Genomic DNA, 13,465 nt, shown 5'->3' with positions numbered 1-13,465 from the left:
ACACATCCATATACAGTGTATATATATATATACATATATATATATATATATATATATATATATATATATATATATATATATACATGTATATGAATAAATATATATATATATATATATATATATATAGAGAGAGAGAGAGAGAGAGAGAGAGAGAGAGAGAGAGAGAGAGAGAGAGAGAGAGAGAGAGAGAGAGAGAGAGCGAGAGAGAGACAGAGAGAGAGAGACAGAGAGAGAGAGAGACAGAGAGAGAGACAGAGAGAGAGATAATGTCACGTAGCATTCATGGACTCGTCTATCTTGACTCACGACAGGGAAGGCTGTTGTTGGTTTAGGGTATCCAACAGTCTAAGCTAACCGTTAGCATTAGCTACTTCAGGCCAATCCTCAACTCTGATGTGGCTCATTTCTACTTCCTGAAACTGTTCCTGAGCTCTGTTTCCCCAGAGTACGACTTACAAGGCTTCATTACTACTAGAGACCACTGCAAATGTATTGATTAAACAAGGGATCCCCATATTTAAAGAGCTCATAACAAAGTTAGATGGTTGAATTGTTTCAGAGTTCTTGAGCTGCTAATGACCTCTGACAAATAACTAGATGCTGTCAAGTGTTTAATTAGTAATTGTTCAAAATATATCTATTTATGTCAAGCTTTTAAACACCATTGTTGTTATTGTTTTATCTGAAGATCTGAATAAAGATGTACTGAGGGAGAGAATGCATTCATCTAGAAAACATTTAGTAATTATTTAAAGATGCAAGCCTTAATAAACTTTAGTTATTTTTATTGCACAAATAAATTAATGCATGAGAGCGCTTCAATGCAGAAACCACACAAAGACATTCTGTTTTACAGTGAGTTCAAACATTATAAATTAAAAAAACATAAATACTTATTTACACATTCAAAGTGTTTGTGTTGATATATTTTGAAAATAAATATAACAATAAATATATAAATAATGCAAAACATTGTGGACTTCATGCAGTTTAAGATGACTTTTGAATTAGCCATCTATCTATGCATCCACTAAGACACAAAAGTTACATCCATATAAACACACATCTTTAGTTTTCTTTTCCCTCTTTTGCTGTTTGTCAGTATGAAAAGCAAAGCACAGCTTGGGTTAGACAAGTTAACTTGAACGTGATCAGCCAGGTAGACAGTCTTCGCTAAGAGACACTCAAATCATGGAGTTCTTCAGTCTGTCAAAGATCTGTTGGACTTTGATAGCAGGGACACAGCCTTCTCTCACAATGGTGATGACTCCTGAACGAAGGTTAGAAGAGCTTCAGTTAGAAACTTGACCTTAAACAGCCCCAGTAGGAAGAAATCATGGCCCCTTACCTTCATCAATCCTCAGGCAGTTGACCACAGTTGAAGCAACTACTTCATTCGAGTCACCATCACAAAGTACTCCTTGGATCTTGTGTCCCAGTCGACTGCAGCAAAAGAAGCAGTTTGAAACAGTAATTAGTGTATGGTGCTAAAAGTTTTAGAGATGTGTTGTTTGTTAGTTTGCATTAAACTTCTTTGAGGAGACTCTTACTTAATGACCATGCTGTGGTGGGTGCTGTCTGATTCTCCACTGGGATTGGCTGATGTTATGGCCAGGGGTCCAGTGATGTCACATAGGTGGCAGGTCACGGTGTGGTCTGGGACACGGATCATGATGCTGTCTCTGGTACCAACACGGTCATAAGCAGGTCCAACTCCTACAGAAATGAGGTTAAAGTTCACGTAAAAACTGAATACTGATACAGAATTCTGCCACTCAACATTCAAACACTCTACACTGCTGACCTAGTCTGTAAAGCCAGTCTCCTTTGCTGACAATGCAGCTGATGCCTCCAGGATACACATTCCTCATGAACTCCTACAGCAGAGGGCTGAAAGGAGGCCTGGCTGCAACCAGCTGTTCCACACTGGAGATGCAAATGCATATAGGCTTCTCTGCAGGTCTGTCCTGCAAAAGGTCCAATTCAACAAGATGGTGACTTCATGAAAATGTATATTGCTGTTAAACAAGCCTCCTCTATCTTCTTACTTTAATGTTGTAGATTTTTTCTATCGCCTGAGGATTCTTGCAGGAAGCAGCCAGAGCGTACACAGTATCTGTGGGAATACCACACACACCCCCGTCCTCGAGAAGTCGAGCTATCTTCAACAGACCGCTGGTGAGACGCGAGCTAGCCACCGGACAGGACGGCTCGTCACAAGCTTCCTGTTTCACTTTTTCCTAAAACAACACACACACACATTTTTATTAATTATTCATGCTGATTCTTAAAGGTAGGTCAATCTAAACTTCAGTCATTACCTTTATTATGGGAGGACCCATTGGGATCACTCTTTGTGAGAAGATGCAGTTCATCAGTGAAGCCAAGGTGCCATAAAAGCAAATGATGGATACCAATGCAAGCATGGCAACTGCAATACATCGTTTCTGGATGTTAGACTTTATTTGTTCTGATGAGAGTCAGTATCGTAAATACATAAAGTTTATAACAGGCGGTTTTAACTCACTTTCAAGTTGGTATGGAAGTCTGTGCAGGGTGGAGAGAAGGAAGCAGACAAGAACAACCTCCATGATTGTTGTTAGAAACATCAGAACCACGTTCCTATAAGCAGCTAATAGAAGAAACAAAAGTACAAAATTATGAATGAATAAAAACTGTGATTTCCAGCGCTGAAAGCAGATACTAGACCTTACCAATCAGCATGAGGAAGGCATTAATGACCAGTAAAGCAACGCCTCCAGCTGTGAATCCATAGGCTGCCAGGACGGGGAGCTGAAGCTGAAAACCTGTAGAACAATAACTCCTGATGAGAATATTGTTCAAATCAGTCAGAAAAATGTATTTTGCTCATACTTTATGCTGACATACCTGCAAATCGAAACCACGTCCATGTTGCCCATACAACCACGTAGATGGATGAGATGACTGATCCAAACCGGCCCTCTCCGGTGACTTGTAGCCTGCTGACATAGGTCTGAATGATGCCTCCAGAGATGAGGACCCAGGGGACAGTCAGATGAAGGAATGAAGGGTTCCCACTTGACACTTCTGATTGAAGAGCTGAAAGTGCTGCAACCCCGTTGGTGAGATAAAACAGAGCATCTGAGGCCTGGTCACTGTTGGGCAGCTCTTTTTGTTCTCCCTGTTGAGATCTTCTACACATCAGAGCTCTCTTCAGCTGCTCGGAGGAGACCGGCTGTGGTCCCACAGGGATTAGAGACTTCTCTGCGATGGTGTTTATGAGGCGTGAGAAGGTACCGTAGACTGAGACTGCAGTGAAGAGAGAGCAGGCTACACCAAAGAAGATGTAGTAACCCTGCAGGGGGATCTGGGGGATTGTTGAGACTGTGAGCAGAACAAAGAGCAAGTTGTGGATCAGCTCCAGAGTGTCCATGTTCAGGCTTCCCACACAGAGCACCAAGCCGGCCACCACAAAGAACCAGTCTCCCACCATGGCTTCCCTACCAGCAACAACTTGACTGTGCTCCACAATCAGGGCAGATGCCACAAACTCATCCCAAGCCTTGATCAGCCAATACATGGCATGAATCCCAAATTTTGTAGTGTGGTAGCTATCCTGGCGCAAATGAGCGTAGTAGCTGGAGAACAGCTGGGCGACTGAGATGATTGATACCCATGCAACTCCTAAACCAAACGATTTCATGTACCCAAAGCTGTAGAAGGCAACGATGAAGGGAGCAATAGAGTCACAGAAGAAACCCAAGGCCATGGGCTCTGCATATTTTGTGTTCTTCTTCTTCTCTTGACCAGGTTTCTGAGCACCTGTTGAGTTGGTGGTTCCTAGCAGGAGAACATTAAAGAGGGGGGTCCCAAAGCCTTTAAGAACTAGACGTTGAGTCAGCCCTTTGATGAGTAGAGCAGCTGAACCGTAGATGGCAAAGATCAAAATGAGCAGCTCCAGAACCCCAGAGACCACCAGAGCCCAAGGACCTGTCACCAGAGCTGCTGCTTCAAAGATCAAAGTGGCCGTGATGGCTCCAAAAACAAAAGGCATGATGTAGTTGACCGTGGCAGAGCAAAATGCCAGGATAAAGGACAGAAGGATATAAGGGATCAGACCAGCAATGGCTGACTCTTCTATGGACACACATAAGTGGCACTGTGTTGAGTTTTGAAGAGAAGTGTTGACCATGATGTTGGTGGTTGAACCATTGAACATGTGCTCTGACACTGATGGTATAGTCTGATTGTTAAATAAAGCACCATAGTAGATTCTGGTCGCCCCATAGCTACCCCAAAGGGCAGCGTAGCCGATGAAGGCAGTGCCACTCAGGTGATCGTACTTTCTAAAGGAGAGCAGTCCAGCCACCAGCTGGCACAAACCACCAATCAGGATGAGATGAACACCTGGAAGAAGTGTTAGAAACTGCTGTAAGCCACCTTCACAGGTTTATATATGAATAGATATTTGTTTTTATGTCAAGAGTTTTACCTGCAAGTATGTTCTCCACTCCAACTGGTTTAATGCCGGTGTGAGCTGTGCTGAAGTTCTGTAGAAGTACAAGGAATGCGCTGATCCCATTGGATAACATTCCTAACACTCCTGGTTCTCCATAGAAACTGGCAGGAAAACCGTCTGAGGCTGCCATGGTGTTTCTGTAGACAATCCAGTCAGTACAGGTAACATATGATAAAAGTCTAAAACGGTAATCCTCAACAACAACATTTATATATGAATTTTAATATGACTGTATAATATAATATAATATAATATAATATAATATAATATAATATAATATAATATAATATAACATAAAACGGTCCTTGCCTGTCATAAGTAGGCTGAGCCACTCTTGTCATGTAACTAATGTAAAAGTCATTTATTACGACGCTCCTCTAACAGGCTCTCTGAAGAGGAAGAATTTATTCTAAATGAAAACAATTTTATCAATAGAATAATACCCCTAACATTACTGTTATTTTCATATTGTTGAAAAACTACAGGATATTGCAATAATAGTTTTAATATTTATAAATAAGCTCTTGTCAGGGAGCATCCTTTATGCAGATTTAGGTCTGATTCAATCTACAAAGCAGAGTATATAATAATCTAGCTACAGGTTTAAGGATTTTTGATGGGTGACATGCAGAAACAAAATATTTACTCCTGTCAGCAATAAAAGAAAGAACAAAGTTTTACCTGTTGAAGTTGTTCAGACTGATGGAAAGCTGAGTTGTGCTGAAGGAGGGACGAAGGTTTGCCTTAAATATGATCTGTTTGTGTAAAGGAGGAGTTACTGAGAATTCCCCACTCTGTCACACAGCAGCATACTTACAGGTGACATCACTGCCTTTCACTTTACACAAAAGTGGCTTTTCCTCCTTCTTTCTCCTTCCTCCCCCTCAAGGCTATTGATGATGGTGAACGTTACACCACAGATAATGACCCGGGTGGAAAAGCCTCATTCTGATGTGATGCAGGATTGCAAAAGGAACCTGCCCTTCCTGCTCCTTTGGTGTTTCCGGTCATTGTAAGTCCTGGACTATATAAGGCAGGTGGATTTTCAGCCACAAAAGCATCAGCATCCTTCACTGCTCAGCTGCTGCATCCAAGAGAAACAAGAAACAAGATCATTGTGACAGAAACTTGAAGTCATGTTCTCCACGCTACAGGTAAGATTACAGACATATTTATGCTTTTAGTCAGTTTTCAGACTCTAAAAGTGATGGTTTTAAGTCCTTTTCAAATAAAGAAGTCATAAAAATATCTAAAAGTAGAGGTTTGTAGTGCGGCCAAGGCAGGGAACTATAAAATAACTCCTGCTAATTGTTGAGGAGAACACTCATGCTGGGAAACACCTGTTACACCTCTACACTGGCTCTTTCAAACACAAACATTAGATTAAAGACGTGAACAAGTAAATGCAGGAACTCATCAGCCTGTAGTCATCCTGAGATGTGAAAAATAACTGAAATGCTTTGTTCTGATTTATGTTTTGTCCCAAAGAAAACCATCAGACCAGTGCGGGCTGCCAGAAGACTGCATAACACTGCAGTGGAGGGTGAACAGATATGCTGACTTTGATTAAAAATAATAATAATAATAACCTTAATTAATAACCTTTATTAATCAACTTTTATCTTTTCATTCCTGCAGTCCAGAAGCACCCAGCCCCAGAAGATACGGTCACAGCCAGTTTTGGGAAGTTCATCAGTGAAATAAAGCCTCAGCATTTGTCTCCGGTTGTGCTCTATCGCAGCAAAATGATGGTGCTGGACAGCATCGGGGTCGGACTGATAGGGAGCAGGACAGATGTGTTTGAGCTGGCTCTTCAGTTCTGCCAGGTGAGGCAAAGTGAAAGTCTGAGTCAGGTCCAACCCAAATATGTCCAGAACAGATGAGTGAATGTAGGGTTGTTGCTGTGTTTGTTCTTAGCACATGTATGCTCCGGATCACATCAGCTCTGTGTACGGACGCAGAGGGATCAGACTCTCCCCAACACTGGCAGCTTTCGTTAATGGAGTAGCGGTGAGAAACATAAGTGGAAAACAACCATATATAAATAACCACATAAACATCAGTGGAAACATTTTGTATAAACAGCTTTTCTCAGCTGTTGGTGCAGCGTGGCTCCCAAAGACCACAGGGTTAGGATACAGAAATAGCTGGGTTCTGATCTAGTTATGACCCTCACAGAAAAAGTTATTATTCTGACTCCTTTCAGCTTCAGTCAGTGCCTCACAGCACAAGTCAAGCTTGAACCAGAAAGTCTGGTTTTAGCACGATCTTCATGAACACGTTCGTTTAAAGACGTCCTTGTTTGACTGTGCTGATCTCAGCACTGAGGTGTAAGAGGCCGTTTTAGTGATGTCAGTGTAATGATGCTTACTGTAGGAACAGCAGGGGCTCTTGGTGTAACGTTAACAGAATTAGCACAAACCAAACCCTTCATCTGGTGGGTGTTTTAGAAACTCAGGTGACCTGAAACGAGTTAAATCAATTCATCTTGTTCTAAAGATTCAACCAATAGAAACGTTCTTAAGTGGTGATGCAGATCAGTGATTGTTTCAGTTACAACAGAATAAATGTCCTAACTGAACTGTGTGTGTGTGTGTGTGTGTGTGTGTGTGTGTGTGCGTGCGTGCGTGCGTGCGTGCGTGCGTGCGTGCGTGCGTGCGTGTGTGTGTGTGTGTGTGTGTGTGTGTGTGTGTGTGTGTGTGTGTGTGTGTGTGTGTGTGTGAACAGGTTCCATCCTCCCACTGTGGTGGGTCCTATGGGAAGTGCAGCAGCCTGTTCTCGTCTCCTGTCTCTGGATCCGTCTCAGTGCAGTCATGCCTTGGCTATAGCAGCTTCTCTAGCTGGAGCTCCGATGGCTAATGCTGCCACTCAGTCCAAGCCCCTTCACATCGGCAACGCCTCTCGTTTGGGGCTTGAAGCTGCTCTGCTGGCCTCCAGAGGCCTAGAGGCCAGTCCTCTGGTCTTGGATGCTGTTGCAGGAGTGGCGGGCTTCAGCGCCTTTTATGAAGATTATGTTCCTCAGCCTTTAGAGTCACCTGATGATGGTGGACATGTGTTCCTGTTAGAGGAGCAGGACATGGCTTTTAAGCGTTTTCCTGCCCATCTGGGGATGCACTGGGTAGCTGATGCTGCAGCTGCGGTCCATGAGCTCCTTGTGGGACATGGTCTAGGACAGGTGTCCCCACATCACGTCCAGGACATCCTGCTCAGAGTCCCCCAGTCTAAATACATCAACAGGCCTTTTCCCGAGTCAGAGCACGAGGCACGCCACTCCTTCCAGTTTAACGCCTGCAGCGCTCTGCTGGACGGTGAGGTGACCGTGCAGTCCTTCAGCCCGCCCGCCATGAGCCGCCCAGAGCTGCACTTCCTGCTGAGCCGTGTTCGCATGGAGCATCCTGAGGACAACCCCGCCAATTTCAACCGCATGTACGGAGAAGTCCAGGTGACTCTAGTTGGAGGAGACATCCTGAAGGGCCGCTGTGACACCTTCTACGGCCACTGGCGCAACCCGCTGACAATTGAGAGCCTGAGGAAGAAGTTCAGAAGCAACGCAGAGGTGGTGCTGCCATCAGAGAAGGTGGAGCGGCTGGTGGAGGTGGTGGAGGAGCTGGACAGGCTGGATGATTGTGGAGCTCTTCTCTCACAGCTGCAGTGATCAATTACACTGAACAATAACCCAACAATCCTTCAGCATAGAAATAAGAATAATATTATTTTTATATTAATGTTCTGAAATGATCTGCTTAGTGTAGACTGGAAATGAACACATTGTCATGTTTTTCCTCTGGAGTTTACCTCAAGCTGATGTTTCCTCTATTGTTCAAGATTGTCTTTTGGTATTGAATTCTGTTTTTATCGTAACAAAATTCAGATAAAAACATGACTCATGTGTGTGAGTCATATTTATTGTTTAATGCCTGTTTTTATATTAATATTGTTAATCTATGAAAATGTGTTTCCTGCAACCTTTTCTCAAAATGTGTACATAATAAAGTGTTTTAAACATGTAAAACACATGGTCATAAAGTCACCTGTGTGTGTGTGTGTGTGTGTGTGTGTGTGTGTGTGTGTGTGTGTGTGTGTGTGTGTGTGTGTGTGTGTGTGTGTGTGTGTGTGTGTGTGTGTGTGTGTGTGTGGTGTCGTCGACAAGGACATGTCATTCAAATCTCACGTTAAACTGGTTTGTAGGATTTTCTTTTTTCACCTTTGGAATATTGCTAAGATTAGAAGCATCCTTTCCAGGAGTGATGCTGAAAAACTAATTCATGCATTTATTACATCAAGACTGGATTACTGTAATTCATTACTCTCAGGAAGTCCACAGAATGTAGTTAAAAGTCTTCAGCTTGTCCAAAATGCTGCAGCAGGAGTTCTGATGAGAATTGAAAAGAGATCATATCTCTCCTGTGTTAGCTTCCCTACATTGGCTGCCTGTTAAATTCAGAATAGATTTTGAGATCCTTCTTCTCACATATAAAGCTCCATCATACATCAGTGACCTGATTGTTCCATACGTTCCTAACCGAGCACGTTGCTCTCAGTATGCAGGTTTACTGGTGGTTCCCAGAATATCTAAAAATAGGATGAGAGGCAGATCTTTTAGCCATCAGGCTCCTCTCCTGTAGAACCAGCTCCCAGCTTTTGTCCGTGAGGCAGACACCTTGTCTACTTTTAAGACTAGACTTAAAACATTTTTATTTTTATAGGGCCTAGTTAATATCAATGGAAACTTCAGGGTTAATGTTACAAACCCTGATGTTGTTAGACATTGTGGTAGAGGGGTAACATACTGGTGCGGAGAAAGGGGGAGTGTAAATAAAATGTATTTTTATTAACACAGGGCTAACACAATTACTCAGTCCTTGACTGGAAAAATGTCAAAACGCAATTACACTCGGATATAACTAACGAAGGCGATGGAGAAAACTCAAAACACCTGAGACAAACGGTGTGTGTGTCAGTTCAGAATCTCCATCTGGTGGAGGCGAGTCTGAGTGCGAGATGTTGTTCGCTCCTAACTGACCGATGAGGGACTTCAGGAGGAAGACATGAGACCCTATCTATGCCGATCTACGTACCGTGCGGAGACCTCCGTGTTATATCCGGATGCCAGGTCCTCGGACCCTCCTTGATGCTGGAACTGGTGAAACAGCGTCGGCAGCACGACAAACCAGTCTATGGATCGTCTCCCGGTACAATGGCAGGTTTTCAGCGTCACGTAGAGACCACCCCTTTTTGGGTCAGAGAGTTCAGCTTTTATTCTGAAGGAACCGTCGTCTTATTGATAAAACAACAGAATTTTCCAGCTTGACAGTTCTCAGCTTAAAAGTAGAAAATACAGCTGGCCAGTCTGTACTGCACTTAGCAATGATGGACATCAGACGGATTTGAGAGCTGGTTGAGTACTTGGTTAGAACTGCGTTGAAACTCCGTTGAACTAAATTAAAATGGCGTTGTTCTGTTTTATTAAGCTTAGTTGTTTATGGTTCCCAGCGCATCGGAGTAGACAGATTAACTAAACACCACAGAACTCTGCCACGTATCAGAAAGGAAGTTCTGATTGGATGAGTGAACAATGTCCTGTTATTCATTAAACACATAAATCATAACATTGTGATTTCACAGATCGGTCACCTGATTATTATTGACCAACAGTTGTTTTGATTAGTTTTATTAAAAATAAAGTTCTTTGATTAACTAATGAAAAGCGTTCTTCGTCCTTCCTCTGTCTTCTTTGCTGGAATGTAAACATCAGAAGCAAGCGCACGACCTTGGCAATTTATGCACACTGTCACTGTGTCAAAGGGCAGCTGTTAAGGGCAGAAATGGCATATTCATAACGCTACACTATGATAAATATTATTCCTACTAGCAACACTTAAAGCGAGCTCTAAGGCTGAAATGAACTGACATTCAAGCACTAGAGCAGACAAAAAATGGATCACTAAACGAAAACGGCTAATAATTATTTGAGGATTAAACGAAAAGAACTATCTATTCTAATTATCACAATCATAAAAGTTTTTCATCCAAATCGAAACCGTAAGTCCACAAAGATCCACACCAAGGAGAGGAAAACAGGGTGTTAAGCTGCAAGTCTCTCCACGAGAACTGAAAGCTGCAGTCCTTTAAACCATCGGTCTTCATTAGTTGATTGTATGCAGCTGGGACAGCGAAGGTGGGCAGAGGTGGAGGCCAGCCTGATGAGGACCTGTCCAAGGTCCTGAATGGCATGGAGGGAGCAGGACTGGGCCATTCAAGGTGCAGGAGCCCAGGATTCATAACAGTTAAACATGGCCTAAAAAGATGTGAAGTCCTTTGCATTTACAATATACTGTGTTAAAGGAATAACCAAAGGGAAACAGCCAAAAATGTGATAACAATTTATATTGTGTCTCCATGTTTCTGCCCTTCCCCTGAACTTCAACTGTGAGTCTGGGCTGATTCTGTCCACCATCTCTCAGGCTTTTGTGGTGATCCATCAGATCAGAAAAGCTCCACAGAATGACGTATTAAATAGGGTGACCAGACGTCCTCTTTTCCCCGGACATGTCCACTTTTCACTCTCTGTTTGGGACGTCCGGCAGGGTTTCCCACATGGAATAAAGTGTCCTGTTTTTCATCCAGGAGCAGGGATCGACTTATGGGGTCTATATCTTTCAGGGAAAGATCCAGTTTCTACCTTTATTACAATATTTATGGACTCTCAGCGTAGCGGGATTCTGTTGAGCGGAGAGGACACAGAGTGCTGATCGTTGGTGCGCGCGCTGCGTCCGGCCCACGATACATTCACAAAGTGGCTCAACAAAACATTATTATTAACACATGATCATTCGTATCTGTTTAAATCCTCTGGTATTCTGTCTTTTAATCGTTCCTGATGCACTCCACTCATCGTGTGCTGTGGTGATTTCACCTCACTGATGCAGCATCGAAACGCTCACTACGCTTTGCGGTCAGGAGATCCCTTTGATCATCAGCATAAAAGAGGTGGAGCTGCAGTGGTGCTAGAGTAGGTGAGGGCCAGAGATGGGTAACTGTAGAGCAGGTGGTGAACCGTAGGGAACTTCTGAATGGAGTCTGGGTAGAAGAATGAGATGCAGCTTATGGTATAATGCTGGAGGGTGGACAGGAGACACAGTAGCTGAGGATGATGATGGTAATGATGGAGGTTAACTGGAGCACAGGAGGATCTCAGGAGATGAGGAGGCCAGTTATGAAGATTAGGAAGGTGGGTATGGCCTCCTCTCCTTTTATCCTCCTGGTTGTAGTTGGTAAAATGGAGTGCAGGTGTGTGGAAAACACACCTGCCACAGCAGCTCCTAGAGGGAGCTGTGATTAGCATCTCCCTAGTGCCCTCCTGTGGCTTCCTGAAGGTGAAAGCAGACACAATGGCTGCAACAGATGGGAGTTGAACCTGCAACCCTCTGGTTATGGGGCGGACACTCAACTCCTCTGCCACTGTCGCTACAAATGTTCTACAGATGTTTTTAATCAGTTAGTTAGTTAGTTAGTTAGTTAGTTAGTTAGTTAGTTAGTTAGTCCCAACTTCCTGTTGGGAATTTTTTCCTCATAAATCTCAACAAAACAGCTTCATCTCTTTTGTGTAGATGTCTTTTAACAGCTGCCTTGAGGTTATCTGCAACACGTTCTCACACCCAAAAGCATCTAAAACTGATTACGGGTGACCAAGCGTTTGTTTCAGACGCGATGTGCCAGAGCATTGCTTTTCGACTCCCGCGGTAAAACGAACATTTTAGCGAACTGTGACCTTTACCTTCTTGCTTCAGTTAAAGTACGTATATTTGTGTCTTCATGGTTTAGTAGATGTTTCTGTGAGTAATTGTTCCAATGAATGAATGAATGATATATTTTATTCAGTCATCATAAAAATAATTAATGTAAACAGTAACATATCATACAAATAGATACATATATTTCCATTCCTCCACAACGTATACATTCATATATGTGTATATAGTATCTATTTTAGTATCTCATAGCTGAACAGGTTTAGGCAGAAGCAAAAGCTTATAGAATTGCCTAACCTACTTACAAATCAATTTTTCAGTTTCCCTCAATGTGCCAATAACCAAAAAGATAAAAAGAAAACACAATCCCATCCACCAACATCAAATTAGTACTCTTCAAAAATATTTTTACTGATAAGTATTTTAAAAACTGAAAGTGAAGTTGCTAATTTAAATTCTATTTTAGCTTCATTCCAAAATTTTACTCCCATTACAGAGATACATCTCCTTCTGATACCCTTTTTAGCTGTTTGTACAACAAACATACATATACCTCTTAAATCATATTTACTTTCACTCTTTTCAAAAAAACATTTGCATATTTTCTGGCAGAAACGATAATTTTGCTCTAAACATGAATTGCATTATTTTATAATAATTTAGATCTTCTATTTTCATAATCTGTGATTTTAAAAACAACGGATCACTATGAGCATAATAATTGCACTAGTTTATAACTCGAATAGTTTTCTTTTGTATAGTTTTAATTTAATTTATATGTCTTAAAAGTTGAACCCTATATTTCTATGCAATATGACATGTAAGGTTGTATTAGTGAGCAGTATATTAAACGTAAGGCCTTATAGTTTAGCCTGTCTTTCACTTTATATAATAGACCCAAAGATTTTGCAATTTTTCCTTTTATATAATTTAAATGATGTTGCCAGAATAGATTAGAGTCAATCACAACGCCTCCAAGATGGCGCCGTGAGGTCGGCTGCCGTCACGATTGCTCCGACCACCTCTTTGTTTGTTTTGGTTTTTTCAAAGTTTGTTTTTGCGTTCTTAAATCGTTAAATTAATCACCATTGGGTACATTAGGTATGACAGTGCCACTCTTGTTTCTATTGGTGTACAATATACTCACAGTTCGGGGTTTTTGACTCCGGATCTGAGCTGGCCGAGTGAGATCTTGAGGGAGAACAACAGACGC

The 13,465-nt window shown here is 42.2% G+C and overlaps 2 protein-coding genes across 2 annotated transcripts; one reads left to right on the top strand and one right to left on the bottom strand.

Annotated features, from left to right (window-relative positions):
- Positions 1-1,886: 1,886 nt before the first annotated feature.
- On the bottom strand, positions 1,887-5,512 carry LOC139070748 (uncharacterized). Its single transcript, XM_070553543.1, has 5 exons — positions 5,483-5,512; positions 5,183-5,256; positions 4,475-4,638; positions 2,890-4,389; positions 1,887-2,807 (listed from the first exon to the last, which is right to left on the bottom strand). Exons 1-5 carry the CDS (start codon positions 5,510-5,512, stop codon positions 2,704-2,706), a joined length of 1,872 nt encoding a protein of 623 aa, XP_070409644.1. The 3' UTR covers positions 1,887-2,703.
- Positions 5,513-7,256: 1,744 nt separating this feature from the next.
- LOC139070746 (cis-aconitate decarboxylase-like) lies at positions 7,257-8,156 on the top strand. The gene has a single exon (XM_070553539.1). It carries the CDS (start codon positions 7,257-7,259, stop codon positions 8,154-8,156), a length of 900 nt encoding a protein of 299 aa, XP_070409640.1.
- The last annotated feature ends 5,309 nt before the right edge of the window (positions 8,157-13,465 follow it).

The sequence above is a fragment of the Nothobranchius furzeri genome, chromosome 1, assembly GCF_043380555.1.
Source record: "Nothobranchius furzeri strain GRZ-AD chromosome 1, NfurGRZ-RIMD1, whole genome shotgun sequence".
NCBI classification, from domain to species: domain Eukaryota; kingdom Metazoa; phylum Chordata; class Actinopteri; order Cyprinodontiformes; family Nothobranchiidae; genus Nothobranchius; species Nothobranchius furzeri.
This window is presented reverse-complemented; position numbering and strand designations above follow the sequence as displayed.

Coding starts and splice junctions, on each gene's coding strand:
- LOC139070748 (XM_070553543.1), bottom strand. CDS start 5,512: ATGACCGGAAACACCAAAGGAGCAGGAAGG. Junction 4,390..4,474: donor AGTGGAGAACATACTTGCAG/GTAAAACTCTTG, acceptor CACTTCTTCCAG/GTGTTCATCTCATCCTGATT. Junction 2,808..2,889: donor GACGTGGTTTCGATTTGCAG/GTATGTCAGCAT, acceptor ATTGTTCTACAG/GTTTTCAGCTTCAGCTCCCC.
- LOC139070746 (XM_070553539.1), top strand. CDS start 7,257: ATGGGAAGTGCAGCAGCCTGTTCTCGTCTCCTGTCTCTGGATCCGTCT.